General features: G+C 43.0%; 1 protein-coding gene across 1 annotated transcript in view; it reads left to right on the forward strand.

The window, feature by feature from the left end:
- LOC143986907 (uncharacterized) overlaps positions 1-9,471 on the forward strand; it is a 356,956-nt gene extending 347,485 nt beyond the window's left edge. Inside the window, exon 31 of the mRNA XM_077485315.1 lies at positions 7,911-9,471. Within this exon, the coding sequence (XP_077341441.1) occupies positions 7,911-9,164 (1,254 nt within the window). The 3' untranslated portion in view covers positions 9,165-9,471. The remainder of the gene's footprint in view (positions 1-7,910) is intronic.
- The last annotated feature ends 8,013 nt before the right edge of the window (positions 9,472-17,484 follow it).

Below are 17,484 nucleotides of genomic sequence, written 5' to 3' on the forward strand. Positions count from 1 at the left end.
ACTTTGAGAGATCTTCACCACCATTCCTGTGAACATTACATCCATGTAATTTATGTTTAACATTTCCATTATGAGTGGATCTATATATATATATAAGCATAATTTATGCTTTTGGATATATTTTTTGTATTTTCTTCACCAAAAGGATTCATTTTGGGGGTATCGGTTTTATTAGCTATACATTTGTTATGACCTTGTGTTCTGTGTCTTTAAGACTTTTCTATATGTAATAAAAATATCTTTGTTAAACAATTTGTTACAAAAGAACTGTATCTATTTTTTCTTACTATTTTTGTGTTATATTTGAACTTCTGTGGTAAGATATTTTACAGTACTATGAGACATTTCTTGCAGATGCAGTTCTCCTGAACTCCACAAGGTGGTGATATCACTCATATTTAGACAGGAAGTTTCTAGGGAATGCAGACAGGAAGTGATGTCAGTTACAGACAGGAAGTAATCTGGAATAAAGACAAGACGTTCCATGTGGCAGGGAAGAGAAGACGTTACTGGAAGTAACAGCAGAGGAGGTAATAAGATCTTATTTTCTATTTACACACACCGGATTCACCTCCGCCGATCACTTCCAGCAGCGCCCAGTGAGGCTCTTTGTTCTCGGTGACCCCAAACATGGCACATTGCAGCCACTGAGATTCCCAAGTGATGACAAAGGCTGAGATGAGGTGCATGAATGGGGGAGGGGATCTGTACTGGGGTGCCAGTCAGAGGGGGTTATGGGCAGGGGTAGCAGAGAGATGAGATGAGGAGGATGGATAGGAATGGGTGGGACAGATGAAGGGGTAATAATATGGGCAGCCCTGGAAGGGGCACATAGGTGTTGGGGGAGGGGCAGAAACTCCAGAGAGCAGCTGACAGAGGTAGGAGAGGAGTTGGAGATGTGCAGAGAGTTGATTCTGCCCCTTCCCTCACACATCTCAAGGGCCCCACACACCGAGGACCCCCACACCTCATACAGGCACTCACCAGGCTCCGGGTGCTGCAGCTGGTATCAGTGACCGGTCCCTCAGAGCCGGCACAGGGCACAGAGTCCACCCAGTATGGAGAACTTGGAGGTTGTGTCTGGGGGAGGAGGAGTGGGGGGAGGAGTTGGCTGATGTTGGGGGGCGCTGTGCCCATGTTGGGAGCAGATGAGACACAGCAAGGGGGCTCTGCAAAGGATGTATGTCCTGCACACTCTCTTCTCAGCAATCCTAATTGGCGATCACCAGGGGAGCCTCCCCTGATCCTGGGACCCTTTACTCCGCCAGCAAGACCCTTTCCTGCTGTCTCAGTGATCCCCCCACCCCTGCGCATTAGCGGAACACCACTGTCACAGATGTGACCTTTGCGACCGTAATAGTTCTGCCACTGGTTCTGAGGCGGTAGTGGGACTAAAGGATTCTGGGAGCCTCAAGCGTTTTGTCGGATATTCCAACTGTGTGTGGTCTGCATCGGACTGTTTCCGTCGGAATATCCGTCGGACCAAATTTTCCAACTTGCCGGAAATATTTTCTGACAAAATGCTCCGATCGGACATACTCCGATCATGTGTAGAGAATTCCGATCGGACAAAGTGCCACGCATGTTCAGATCAAATTCCTACATCAAAGTTATTGGCTACTAGCCTGAACGTAGTCCCGTCATAACGAAATTACGTCATCACGTTCCGAACGATCGGATTTTACGACAACTTTGTCCGACCGTGTGTATGCAACAGTTTTGGACAAGATCCGTCAGACAAAATCTGACGGATTTGGTTGTCGGAATCTCCGACCGTGTGTACAAGGGCTGAGAGGTTAGTGGGGCTGATGGGCTGTGGGGGCTCTGAAGGGGGTAGTCTGGCTGTAAAGCTCTGAGGTAATAGGGGGCTTCAGGGCTCATAGGGACTCTTGGTCTCTGATGGTCCTCCCACTCCACCTGCACTTACTTTTCTGACCTTCTTAAAGAACTCCTGCCAGCAAATGAAGGAATATAACAAAAAGGGGGATGGAAGGGAACCAAAAAATGGTGGTACATAAGGTACCCACCGGTATTGTACCGCACACTTTTATTAAATGGGAACATAAAGAAAATTGTGCTCTGTGTCAGAGAGACGACTCAGTGCACAGTGTCACATGAAGAAATCCTGGGAAATAATACAGACTAATAGGGATAAATAAATTGATTAGTGAATGATTTGATAAATGATTAATAAATTATAAATTGTATACGGAGATGAGTTGTCTCTCTGACATTTCTCTTCAGTAAGTGAAGGAAGCTTCACCTCACCATATCACTGGTCAAGAAAAATGTTCCACAACACAAAATAGACCAAGACTAAGAGAACAAACCCCTCCCCCTGTTGTCCTCCTCCTACACACACTGAATTGCTATTGGAGAATATAGAACAGACTCGTCCCCCACAGTTCTGTACTCCACCAGCAGAACCCTCCTGCTATCCAATCCGATCCCTTCTCTTACTGTAGAGAGTGACATCACTCCGATCAGTCAGCAGGCTGCCGGAGATTGGAGCCTTGCAGCCAGAGTTCTGGTAATTATCTGGCAACTCCGGCCAAAAGTCAGCAAGTTCCCCTTCCTGGACATCATGTTGACCCGACATTGTCCTCACAACACTGCCTCAGAGCAAACAAGTCAAAGGAAGGATCGTATTTATCATTCCTTGTCTGCAGATCTAAAACTAATCAAAACCAGTTCAGAAACCAAACAAACCCAACATAGAGAAGAGAATTTCTGATCTGGCAGAACAAGAGGGTCCCAGGAGGGGGGGTAGTTCTTATATGTATAGAACCCCTCCTATTACCCCCTCACATCCACATCCTATTATTGTGTGACCAACACCATCCAAATAATTCTTACTTTCATTTCCCAAAGTTATCCGTCTACAAGGAGACCAATATAGATCAAATGACGGCACCAATGAGGATGGAGGAGGACCGGAGTCACATGACTGAGAAGATACTAAACCTCACCCTGGAGATCATCTACCAGCTGACCGGAGAGGTGAGGAGGATTCCGGCAGGTCACATGACATCACTCTTATCTCTATTAATAAAACACAGACCTGACCGGAGAGGTGAGGAGGATTCTGGGAGGTCACATGACATCACTCTTATCTCTATTAATAAAACACAGACCTGACCGGAGAGGTGAAGAGGATTCTGGGAGGTCACATGACATCACTCTTATCTCTATTAATAAAACACAGACCTGACCGGAGAGGTGAGGAGGATTCTGGGAGGTCACATGACATCACTCTTATCTCTATTAATAAAACACAGACCTGACCGGAGAGGTGAGGAGGATTCTGGGATTCTAACATGATATTCCTATTGGTTCTCCAATACAGAGATTTCCTCTTGTGAAGTCCGGTGATCATATGACCATCACAGTGCCTCCATGTGACTCCCTAAAACCTGAGAGACACAACATGGAGAAGATTCTGGAAGTTACCAAGAAGATGATGGAGCTGCTGACAGGAGAGGTGAGGAGGATTCTGGGAATTCTGGGACATTATCCAGTAACAGACAAGGGATGTGTCTGGATGGTAACTGTATCATTGTGTGTGTCAGGTTCCTATAAGGTGTCAGGATGTCACTGTCTATTTCTCCATGGAGGAGTGGGAGTATTTAGAAGGACACAAGGATCTCTACAAGGACGTCATGATGGACAATCAGCCACCCCTCACATCACTGGGTAAGAGGAGACTTTATTGTAAAGGATAGAGCAGTACGGAGGCTCCACCTAGATCCCCCATCATCTGATAAACACATAGAAACAATGTATTCAGTCAGTGTGTGTGTTTCCTACAGATGGATCCAGTAATGGGAACCCACCAGAGAGATGTCCCCGTCCTCTGTATTCCCGGGATTCCACACAGGAAGGTCACACCATCCCCCACCATCATCAGGTAGATGAGGAACAATCACTGATAGTATCATTAGGATCTGTACATTATCTGCATTGTTACCATTGATGTCATTTTTATTATATATTCAGAGTGGAAACCTGAGAGATTCTAAAGTTGAGGTTAAAGAAGAGATAAAAGAGGAGGATGATGAGGATGGGGTGACGGAGAAGTCTCTAAAAGAACACAAAGATCTGTACCAGGACACCATGGTGGAGACATCCAGCTACAGAAACCCACCAGAGAGATGTCCCCGTCCTCTGTATTCCCGGGATTCCACACAGGAAGGTCACACCATCCCTCAATATTGCAAGGTTGGTGGGATGGAGGTTATCAAACACACTTATGCCGCGTACACACGTAGCCGACTAATCGACGGACTTAGTCTGGCGGACTTCCCGCCGGACTGTCCGTCCAACTTTCCGAACGGCCTACTTGCCCACACACGGCACTTTTTCAGCGGACTAATACGGCGTACTAAGTCCGCCGTACTATCCGCCCAACTTTTGAAATGAACGGATTCGCCCACACACGCAGAGGAAAGTCCGCTCATTTCGAGCACGTCTCCAGGTAGGCGGGGCCCGCGAAGGACACGTTGCTGGCCCCGCCACCTGGTATGGACTTAAAGGGGAACCCCAACACCGAAAAAAATCGACGTGGGGGTCCCCCCCAGGTCCACATCAGACCCTTGTCCGAGCACGCTACCCGGCCGACCAGGAAAGGGGGGACGAGCGAGCGCCCCCCCCCCCTCCTGAGCCGTACCAGGCCGCGTGCCCTCAGCATGGGGGGTGCCTTGGGGAAGGGGGGATCGCGCGGCCCCCACATCCCAAAGCACCTTGTCCCCATGTTGATGAGGACAAGGGCCTCTTTCCGACAACCCCGGCCGTTGGTTGTCGGGGTCTCTGGGCGGGGGGCTTATCGGAATCCGGGAGCCCCCTTTAATAAGGGGGCCCCCGGATACCGGTCAACATCTGAAGAGAAGAACAGAAGGCGGCGGCGACGATGACAGCGGCGACAGAAGACCGGGCCACTGCCTGTAAAAGAGCTATAAGAAGGCGCGGTGGCCCGGCAGAAGAACCGAAAAGGGGGACAAGACCCCCGAAGTCGGAAGAAGAGGCCGGCGGCGAGGAAGAAAGCCGGGCTCCTCCGCTAGTATAAGAGCTAGCAGAAGATAGGGAGGAGTCCGGTGATAAGACCCCAGAAGACACAAGACCCCCGGAGCTGTGCAATAAACTATTTTTACCCTGTGTTGTGTTTTTTTTTGTACTTTTTTTTCACAGGTGAATGGGTAGGGGTACATTGTACCCCATACTCATTCACATAGGGTGGGGGGCCGGTATCCGGGGGCCCTCTTATTAAAGGGGGCTCCCGGATTCCGATAACCCCCCTGCCCGCAGACCCCGACAACCAACGGCCAGGGTTGTCGGGAAGAGGCCCTTGTCCTCATCAACATGGGGACAAGGTGCTTTGGGGTGGGGGGGCCGCGCGGCCCCCCTTCCCCAAGGCACCCCACATGTTGAGGGCACGCGGCCTGGTACGGCTCAGGAGGGGGGGCGCTCGCTCGCCCCATCTTTCCTGGCCAGCCAGGTAGCGTGCTCGGACAAGGGTCTGATGTGGACCTGGGGGGGACCCCCACGCAGATTTTTTTTCAGCATTGGGGTTCCCCTTTAAGTCCATACCAGGTGGCGGGGTCAGTGACGTCTCCTTCGCGGGCCCCGCCTACCTCAAAATGAGCGGACTTTTCTTCGGGTGGGAAACGTCCATTCGTTTCAAAAGTACGGCGGACTGGCATACACACGGCCGGATTGTCCGCCGAAATGCAAGTCCAGCGGGAAGATTGGAGTGCAACACGTCATTCTAAGTCCGCCGTACTTTCGGGTCAAAAAAGTCTGCCAGGGGCTACACACGGTGGGATTGTCCGGCGGACTTGAGTTTGCCGGACTTTTCCACCCGATTGTTTGATCGTGTGTACGCGGCATAATAGAGACAATGTGTGGATTTTCTATGTGATGTCACAATAATAAATCTTCTATCTTACAGATGATATTCTCTCTCATTTTCTTGGTTTAGAGTGGAGATCCAATCGATATAGAATTTGAGGTGAAATCAGAAGAAGAAGAGAGGTATGTGAGGGATGATCAGCAGTCTATGGAGGAGGATGAAATAACGGGGACATTTATAGAGGAGGACACTCCTACAGAGATCAGCACAGGTGGGTCATTAACACTAAATACATTCCTCCACCCATACTGCTCACTGATTGGTCCAGAGTAGGGCGGGGGCTGGGTGATATCAGCCTGTAATCCCTTGATCATTTTCCATTAGTACAGTCTCACCTGTGCAGAGGAAGAGTTGAGCTGGCCTATGATCAGAGAGCGGGGATTGTCCACTGTAACAGCTTTCATTTGAATTGCTGGGTTCCCGGTGCCGCTCACCATCACACAGTCCTGCCTCCTCACCGCACACATCACACAGTCCCGCCTATTCACCCGGTGCCTCCCGGCATTGGACCGTTGTTCTGTCTATCAAATTTGCCGGGCGAGGAGGCTGGGACTGTGTGACATGAGCGGTGCTGGGCGAGGAGGCGGGCTGTATGTGATGGTGAGCAGCGAGGAGGCGGGACTGTGTGATGTGAGTGGCACAGAGAACCCAGCAATTCCAATGAAAGCTGTTACATTGGGCAATCCCTGCTCTCTGATGATAGGCCAGCTTGACTCTTCCTCTCCTCACTTCCCCGGGCTAGTACAACAGCTCCTGTTCAACCTCCGCCTGCTGGTGGTGCTCGCCCACCTCTTCCGAGGCAGCCATCATTTTCCACTCGCAAAATGCGAGTAGGCGAATGAAAAATTTGAGGGCCGTCTTACTCTATACACTCTATGTTGTAGATTACATACTCCTGACCCCTGCACTATATACTCTATATTGTACATTACATACTCCTCACCCCTGCACTATATACTCTATATTGTACATTACATACTCCTGTCTTCTGCTCTCTCCCCTGTACCCACTGCTATATATATACACATAATATGTATTCTCTTTTGTTACACCCATTTCCTACCAGCTGGACATTTTATATCTGATGATTTGATTGGAGCTCAGACTTTTACATGGTGATAATAATGTGATAACATCCTCAGACTTTGGAACCTTAAACAGAAAGTGATAATGTGGGAGGAGTCAATAACCCAATGATGGTGGTCTTCAGGATCAGTCCAGTCTTCATCTTGGTTGTTCTCCCCCCCATCCTCACTCTCTGACCTCTGGTGGGGCTCAGCCCCGCTATTATTCATGACTAAATCATGGACTAAATAAGGAAGTGCAGGACTTCTTGTGTTAGGAAGATGGCAGAGGGGGAGGGGACACTCGTCGTTCTGCCCATATTTATCATAGTAATATGTGCTATGTGCTGTTACAGATTATACTGCAATGTTAGTTTGACGTTGCTGCCATCTAGTGGTCAGAGTTAGTTATTATTTTGCCACAGCTTGACAGGAAGTGATATTTTCTTCACAGTGAAAGGTAGTGACCTTTAACCTGGAACCGTATTTCCTTCATTTCATGATTGGTCCTTGATCCAAGCAGACTGCATGCAGTAGAGATCTTAACTATTTCTGGAGTAATGGTGGAATTGTCTGTGAGTTCTTTCACTGATAGAGTGAGGCTGCTGTATAATGTTGTAATGTACTGACACATATATTTTTTATGCTCATGTTGTAGTTTTACAAAGTTATTCGGAAAAAAGAATAGATACAGATCTGATGTCTCACGTTTCTTGACTTCTGAATTATTGTTAAGCTGTCTGACTGTCTGTGTTATACAACAGTTCAATAACGAGAAGCAGAACACTCGTCCTACAATCCCCTCATCACTGTCACTCCTATAGAAGACAGTTCTCGTTGTTTCCTCACTCTCTGACTAAGGTCCATGAATAAAGAAATGATCTGGTAGGAGATCAGAGGACCCATTTACTAGTTACCTTGAGGGGGAATTGTAAGATCCTCAGAGACAAAGCTGCCTGATGTGGGCAGAGTCCTGGTTTAGGGGAACCAATCAGCTCATGTCTAGTAATAATCTTTGTATTTCTATTTTAGTAGATGGACGGGAGATGAGGAAAACCTCAGAGGATTGTCTCACTTTGTCTCCAGACTGTAAAGTAGAAGATGAGGACATCACACAGTATAGTCCAGGAGAAAACCCGACTACCTCAAATGTCCATCCGGCACCACAGAGTGTAGACGGACCATCGTATTCCTCTTATCCTGAGGAACCTCAGACTGTGCGGGACGGGGCCGTCCTTCCAACAGAGAATAGGCTTTCCTGTACTGAGTGCGGGAAGTGTTTCCCTTCTAAATCCAAACTTAATAGACATCAGAGATCTCACACAGGAGAGAAGCCGTATTCCTGTCCTGAGTGTGGAAAATGTTTTTCAGTGAAGTCCCATCTTTCCAAACATCAGAGATCTCACACGGGGGAGAAGCCATATTCCTGTCCTGAGTGCGGGAAATGTTTTTCAGAGAAGTCCAGTCTTTACAGACATCAGAGATCTCACACGGGGGAGAAGCCATATTCCTGTCCTGAGTGCGGGAAATGTTTTTCAGAGAAGTCCAGTCTTTACAGACATAAGAGATCTCACACGGGGGAGAAGCCGTTTTCCTGTCCTGAGTGCGGGAAATGTTTTTCAGTGAAGTCCCGTCTTTCCAAACATCAGAGATCTCACTTGGCGGAGAAGCCGTATTCCTGTCCTGATTGCGGTAAATGTTTTTCAGAGAAGTCCAGTCTTTCCGCACATCAGAGATCTCACACGGGGGAGAAGCCGTATTCCTGTCCTGAGTGTGGGAAATGTTTTTCAGAGAAGTCCAGTCTTTCCATACATCAGAGATCTCACACGGGGGAGAAGCCGTATTCCTGTCCTGAGTGCGGGAAATGTTTTTCAGTGAAGTCCCAACTTTCCACACATCAGAGATCTCACACGGGGGAGAAGCCGTATTCCTGTCCTGAGTGCGGAAAATGTTTTTCAGTGAAGTCCCATCTTTCCACACATCAGAGATCTCACACGGGAGAGAAGCCGTATTCCTGTCCTGAGTGCGGGAAATGTTTTTCAGTGAAGTCCCATCTTTCCACACATCAGAGATCTCACACGGGGGAGAAGCCATATTCCTGTCCTGAGTGCGGGAAATGTTTTTCACATAAGTCCGATCTTAACAAACATCAGAGATCTCACACGAGGGAGAAGCCGTATTCCTGTCCTGAGTGAGGGAATTGTTCCTCACTGAAGTCCTGTCTTCCTGTACATCGGGGATCCCACACAACCCTCGAGGTGTATTAGTGCCTTGAGTGCGGGAAATGTCTTCTATATGAATGTTGCTGGACATCACATCTCTCATGTGGGGAAGAAGCACACCCTGATATACACCTCAGATATACTCCATGGCTGATCTTCATCATGTAAGAAACAGTTGATAAGGAGATCAGAGATCACCAAAGACATGGATGAAGTGTTGTACCGTGTCGGCCATTGATAGCAGGAGAAAAATAAAAATGGAGTCATTACTTCTCATCCATTTTGTAGATTTTATAAATATAAAAAAAAATTGTTAAATGAATGTTGCATGCATTCCTCCCGCTGTGAGGTAATTTCTTTGTAATTCTAAAAACATTTTATTAGAAAAGAGTGCAGTTGTTCTGACATTTATAAAGGAAATGTTACCAAAGCAGCTCACAGACCCCCCTGTAATTTTCTGTAAATTTAAACCAATTAATTTTTTCTTTGTAAAATGTCAGATTTTCTGTAGCCCATCCAACAGAACAAATTAAAAACTGTATAGAGTCCCCCAAAATGTATACCAGACCCTTTGCTTTCCTTCCTCCCCCCCCCCCTTTCCCTCTCTCCTCCCTCCTTTTTCTCTTCCTCCCTTTCCTTTCTCCCTTTCTCTCTAAACCCCCAAACCCCCCCCCCCCCTGTTTTTCTTTCCCTTTTTCTCCTCTCTGACCTCGGCTGAGGCTTTGGGTACTGGGGAAGCAACATCTCCCCTCGCTTTTTTCCCCCTTGTTTAATTTCTTCCATTGAATATAATGTTTTATATATGTAATTCAATTGTTTTGATACATAGTGCTTAATACTGTAATAATTACTTGCCGATTTTCCCCTGACGAAGCGCTATAAAGACCGCAAAACATGTTGAGAACCATATCCATGGAAACCCACCATATCTTTTTTTTTAATCAATAGTTTTTATTAAAGTTTAAATTTTTATCAAGACAAATGACAGAAATTATGACTAAATAACATATCAGTTACAGTATTTAGATACATAGATAATAGTATCCAAAAATAATAAAAAATATAATATAAAGAAAACCATATTAATTATCTCAATTATAATCGGGATAATAAAGGTAAGGATAGGGAGGTTATTAATACATCCATTGTGGAGACAATACACAAAAGTAATATCAATATTATCTTCATATATTTATATACTGCCAATTCAAGTAATTCAAAGATGATGAACCTAAATATATTCCCGAACACCCCTATGGGTGCTAAACTGTGTTCGGGACAGTAATAGTAACCTGTCATTTAATAGATACAAAACAAAGATTAAAATATTAGAGCGGGGTAAGTGATTTTTTTAATTCAAGTTATGTAGGAACAAAGAACTCGTGCAATGTTTTGGGCACTAGCCCATTTTAACCATGGCTGCCATATTTTATGAGTATGTTCTTTTTTGTGAGGCCGAAGAGCTAAGATTGATTCATAAATGTAATGAGTTTGAGACGATTCTATCACTTCTTTTATGGAAGGAGGATCAGGATTTTTCCAGTTCCTCGTTATACTGATCCTGGCTGACAGCAAAATATGTGTAAACACATTTCTAAACTGGATAGGATATCGATCAATGGATAATAGAGCCAGTGAGGGATTTGGAGGAATGACTGCTTTGGTAATTTCAGACATAACTTGAAAGATTTGTTCCCAATACTTCCCAAGTTTAGGGCATGTCCAAAATGTATGTAACCTATCACCTTTTTTTCCGCACAATCTCCAACATTTGTCATCAAATGTGCCGTTGAATTTAGATATTTTCTCAGGAGTAAGATACCAGCGTTGAGTCAATTTAATGGATACTTCCCATAATGTAGAGCAGCATGTGGCTTTATATGTGGTGTTACATGCTTTTTCCCATTGGTCAACTGTATAGGTGTATCCTAAGTCTTCTTCCCATCTAATTAAAGGGATAGTCTTTATAAACATACTTTTTTGTTGAAGAAGGTTATAGAAAAGAGAGATCCCTTTTTGTTGATGTATGGGGATCTTAAGGAAGGACCAAGCCGATTGGGGAACATTATAGGTCCATGATGGGAGGTTGGAAATGCAATTCTTAGATCGGATGTAGAGGAATAAATCTGAATTTAGCAATTGAAATTTCTTTTGAAGTGTAGGAAATGGTTTGATCACCCCATTGCCAAGTAGATCAGATAGATATTTAATTCCCTTCTCTATCCATGGTGTAAATGAGGTTGTCTTCATGAAATTATGTAGAGTATTTAGCAGAATTTGGATTTTGGTAGGAAGAGGGTGTGAGGAAGTTAGATGCAGAAATTGAACCCAGGATTTAAGTGTTGCTAATATTGTTGGGGAGATGCGAGAAGGTATCTTGGCTCCAAGTGCCATGGAAGGTATCCATATTGATAGATTATTTCCTGGGATCTTAGCAGTTTCCATCTTCCCCCAAATTGTATATGGAGGACATAGAAACCACTCCTTAGACTGTGTGAGAACCGAGGCTAAATAATAATCTTGAAAATCCACATTTCCTGTTCCTCCAGCTTGACGTTTCTTCACTAAGTTTGAATGAGCACATCTAGATTTTTTACCCTGCCAGATGAATCTAGAAAACACAGTCTTAAGGGATTGGAAAAATTTTAACAGAATTGGAATCGGGAGAGTTCTAAAAATGTATAAAATGTGTGCAAGGTGAAGCATTTTAAATGCTGCCAAACATCCCATCCATGAAAATTCATGGGATGCTAGTTTAGTGAGATTTTCTTGTAATGCATTACGAAGTGGAATATAATTATATTGGAACAGTGTTTTACATGAATTTGATAATTGAATACCCAAATATTTAATTGTACTTTCAGTCCATGTATAAGGGAATTTTAATTTAAGATGTTTAGTAGTATTTTCATCTATCCCCAAGTTCAATATACAAGATTTATTCACGTTAAGCCTGTAATAAGAAACTTTGCTGAACATATTTAGTGTTTCCTGAATTTCCGGTAAGGATTTCACAGGATCAGTAATCATAAGAACAATATCATCTACAAAAAAAGTTTGATTTTCTGTTCTTGTTCAGCAATGGTAACTCCTAAAAAAAAATTTGTTGGACCTAATACTCTTAGCTAGGGGTTCGATAACAAGGTTAAAAATTAGGGGGGATAAGGGGCATCCTTGTCGTGTACCTTTTGTTATTGGGAATGGAGGTGATAAAGAATCCGTAGTATACACTCGAGCCGAGGGGACAGAGTACAAGGCTAATATTGCTTTGTTGATTTGACCTGTTAAGCCAAATTTAGTCAGAACTGATGACAGGTATCCCCAATGAACTCTATCAAACGCTTTTTCAGCGTCAAGCGACAGAAACAGGGATGGCGATTTGGTGAGTTCTATGTGGTGTATTATATTTATCATTCTTCTAGTACCATCCGATGCTTGTCTTCCTTTGGTGAAACCCGATTGACCTCTATGGATAAGAGAGGGTAACAAACTATCTAGTCTTTTGGCTATAAGTTTCGCATCAATTTTAACATCTAAATTGAGTAAGGAAATTGGTCTAAAATTTTTAGGTGAAGATGGTTCTTTATCTGGTTTTGGAAGAGTTACAACAAGAGCATTCAGCATTTCATTGGTGAATGATGAAGAATTGGCTGCTAAATGATAAATGTCACATAGTATAGGTGCTAGAGTACTTTGAAATTTTTTTAAATATTCCCCCGTAAAGCCATCTGGACCAGGTGATTTCAAGTTAAGAAGAATACGGATAGTTTGTAGAATTTCAGGGATAGTAAAGGGAGAATTGAGAAATTCTAATTGTTGTGGGGAAATAGATGGAAGATTGACACTCTCCAAAAAGGTGTCAATCTCCTCCTGAGAAGGTTGATGGGTAACACCATCGTTCTTAATGTTATATAAATCATTATAATATGAGCTAAAGCTGTTGAAGAAGACTTAAGCAATTTTTCATTAGTGTGTGGATGGTAGAGGAATTGGATTTTAGTCTTAGATCGATAACCTTTAATGCGTAATGCCATTGTTTTCCCTGCTTTGTTCCCTGTTGCATAAGTGGTAGCTCTGAATTTTTTATAGGATTTCTCATGTGTCTCTAGAAGTAGGGTTCCTAATTCATTACGTAACTGGAAAATTTGTGTTTTCATGAAAGGAGAAGGATCATTTTTATTGTGTTCCTCAGCTTTTGCTATCTCCTTAGTAAGTTCATCCATTCTCTGAGTTCTCTTTCTTTTAGCTTTAAAACCTAATTGCATAAACACCCCTCTCATAACAGCTTTATGAGCTTTCCATAATATCATTGGGTCAGATATAGATGTCAAATTAATTGAAAAGAATTCAGTAAGGTGTTGTGGAATAATTTTCATTTTGGAGAATATAGTTATTAGCTCTCCATATATATGAATTCGGTTGGGATGATGTGGTTGTTATAGACATGCTAATGGGAGCGTGATCCGACCACGTGGCCGTATGTATATGGGAGGATGAAATCTTGTCAAGCAGCCATTTATCTGTCAAGAATAAGTCAATTCTGGAGTAGGTATTGTGCTGGGGGTGACAAATATGTGTAATCCCTTTCATTAGCATGTCCACATATCCACACATCAAATAAGTCATTCGAAGTTATGAACTTATCAAGGGGAGAAGCATAGCGTTTGGACTTAGCAGAAGAATCCATATCATTGTTTGGAATCAAATTAAAATCTCCACATATCAGGAGGTGTACTTTTTGAACTTTCTTCACCTCCTCTATAGTTTTTTTTATGAAATGCATTTGCCTCATATTCAGAGCATAAATAGATACAAGGGTGTATGGAATATTGTTAATGGTACAAATCAAAAAATATAGCGTCCTTCAGGGTCAGTGATACAATTATCTAATTGAAATGTAATAGTATCTCTAATAGCTATTAACACCCCTCTTTGTTTTTTGGAGAATTTTGTTTGAAAAATATGAGGAAAATGTTTATGTTGACATTTGGGAGATGCATCTTTAGCAAAATGTGTCTCTTGAACACATAATATGTCACAATTAAAGGATAAGGCAGACCTCCACATAGAGGTTCGTTTCGCTGGGTGATTCAGTCCCCTTGCATTTAGGGACAATATTTTGAAAGACATATTAATATATATCAAAATTAGATGTTACTATAATTCTATATATTCCTAAACGAATATTCTCTAGTTTCTATAACGCTTAAACTAAAGATCTAAGTATTTGTTATATGATCAGTTCACAGTTACAATTAAATCATGTACACAACAATGTCTTTTTTTTTAAACCTATGAAAAAACGAGTTATTACTCTATTAGTAGAAAAAAAAGAAGAAGAAAAAGAAAAGAATAAAGACATTTTTTTTTTACAAGAGTCAGCAGTAATCCACTGAAAGGAATGCTGACCAAGATAGGGGGTGAAGTTCAAGTAGTAAGGTATTGAGCATCAAACCAGACCGTATATGTCAGTAATGCATATGAGTTAACATGCAGGAGTAGTTCATTTGTATTTAACTTTATTTTGTTCACGTTTTTGTCCAAAGTGGAACAAATTAGTTTTTTTCTTCAAGGTAGGGGTGTTATGTGGAAGATCAACTATAATACCCCATGTTTGGAGTAATTGCATGCCATCTTCAAGGGTAGATATAGCAAAATGTTTCCCGTTGTAAGTGGTCAAGATAGTGGCTGGATGTCTCCATTTGTATGTGATCTTATGATTAGATAATGCCTTTGTTACAGTTTTGAGCTGTCTTCTCATTTGTAGTGTAAATTGCGAGAGATCGACGAATAATTGTATATCTGAGTATGGTGGTGGCAGAGTAGTTAGCTCCCTCGTTTTGGAGAGAATTTGTGCTTTAGCTTGATAGAAATGGATTCACAGAATAACATCTCTGGGAATTGATTCTTCTAGATGTTTTGGTTTGGGTATTCTATGAATACGATCGATTGTAATTTCAATCGGCGATAATTCTGGCAATAATGTAGAAAATAGTGTATTTGCATAGTTACGTAAGTCCATAGGTAGAACTGACTCTGGTATTCCTCTCATTTTAATGTTTCGACGTGAGCGGTCCTCGAGATCTGCCAATTTCATCTTGACCCACATGGAATCATCTTTTTGTTCTGTACATGCATCCACTAGCTCCTTCAGTTTCAGTGCATTCCTCCATTTTGTTTTCAATGTATTGCAGTCTACCATCCATATGTTTCATATCGAGAGAATTTATGAATCATGGAGGATAGATTAGATATATAATAGATGATTGTAATGACACAAGCATTTCTTTCATTGTGATATCTAGTACTGGCTGACCTGATGTTGGGAAAGCAGCTATAGATGTCTGTAATGAGGACATAGCATTATCACTATGCAGAGCTGTGTTCACAGTATCAGCTGCCTGGCCAGATGAATCCAGCTTCATCCACGATTTTGCAGGTCCCTGGGATGTTGGGGATAGATGAGAGGAGCCATTAGAATATGAGGATGATAATTCCTCTTCCATTTCAGGTGGATGGCTATCAGAAAGGTTTGTGTGAGTTTTATTATTTTTCCTCACAGCTCCGGTGGCACCATCTTGGATTTTTGTCAGTTCACCTCTTACATAGTTAGTCAGGTTGAAAAAAGACACATTTCCATCAAGTTCAACCACAAAAAAAATAATAATATCATACAATCCCATATACAGAATTGTACCCACAGTTGATCCAGAGGAAGGCAAAAAACACCAGCAGAGCCATGATCCAATTTGCTAAAGCAGGGGAAAAAATTCCTTCCTGATCCCCCGAGAGGCAATCGGATTTTCCCCGGATCAACTTTACCTATAAATGTCACTACCCAGTTATATTATGTACACTTAGGAAATAATCCAGGCCCTTCTTAAAGCAATCCACTGAGCTGGCCAGAACCACCTCTGCAGGGAGTCTATTCCACATTTCCACAGCTCTTACTGTGAAGAAACCTTTCCGTATTTGGGGATTAAATCTCTTTTCCTCTAGACGTAAAGAGTGCCCCCTTGTCCTCTTTGTTGACTGTAAAGTGAATAACTCAACACCAAGTTCACTATATGGACCCCTTATATATTTGTACATGTTGATCATATCCCCCCTTAATCTCCTCTTATCAAGAGTGAATAAATTCAGTTCCTCTAATCTTTCCTCATAGCTGAGTTCCTCCATGCCTCTTATCAGTTTGGTTGCCCTTCTCTGCACTTTCTTCAGTTCCCCGATATCCTTTTTGAGAACTGGTGCTCAAAATTGAACGGCATATTCCAGATGAGGTCTTACTAATGATTTGAAGAGGGGCAAAATTATATCTCTCCCTCTCTGGAGTCCATACCTCTCTTAATACAGGAAAGGACTTTGCTCGCTTTGGAAACCGCAGCTTGGCATTGCATGCTATTATTGAGCTTATGATCTGCTAAAACCCCCAGATCCTTCTCCACTATGGATTCCCCCAGTTGTACTCCCCCTAGCATGTATGATGCATGCATATTCTTAGCCCCCAAGTACATAACTTTACATTTCTCAACATTAAACCTCATCTGCCACATAGTCGCCCAATTAGACAGAGCATTGAGGTTGGCTTGTAAATTGGAGACATCCTGTAAGGAGGTTATTCCAGTGCATAGCTTGGTGTCATCTGTAAAGACGGAAATGTTACTTTTGATCCCAGACCCAATATCATTTATAAAGATATTAAAAAGTAAGGGTCCCAGGACTGAACCTTGGGGTACACCACTGATAACCTTAGACCAGAGTAAGAATCATTAACCACTACTCTCTGAATTCTGTCTTTTAGCCAGTTTTTTTATCCATTTACAAACTGATATTTCCAAACCTGTAGACTTTACCTTACACATGAGCCGCGTGTGCGGAACTGTATCGAATGCTTTTGCAAAATCCAAGTATACCACATCCACCGCCACCCCTCTGTCCAAGTATACCATGTCCACCGCCACCCCTCTGTCCAAGTATACCACGTCCACCGCCACCCCTCTGTCCAAGTATACCACGTCCACTGCCACCCCTCTGTCCAAGGTTTTACTTACCACCTCATAAAAAGAAATCAGGTTTGTATGACAACTTCTGTCTTTCATGAATCCATGCTGTCTGTTGCTTAAAATATTTTTTTCCTGCAAGAACTCGTCTATGTGGTCTTTTATTAATCCCTCCAGTATCTTCCCAACTATAGAAGTTAAACTAACAGGTCTATAGTTACTTGGTAAAGACTTTGTTCCCTTTTTAAATATAGGCACCACATTGGCCCTGCGCCAATCCAGTGGTACTATTC

The sequence above is a fragment of the Lithobates pipiens genome, unplaced genomic scaffold (assembly GCF_037356315.1).
Source record: "Lithobates pipiens isolate NorthernLeopardFrog02 unplaced genomic scaffold, aLitPip1_a1.2 Scaffold_18, whole genome shotgun sequence".
In the NCBI taxonomy this organism is placed as follows: Eukaryota; Metazoa; Chordata; class Amphibia; order Anura; family Ranidae; genus Lithobates; species Lithobates pipiens.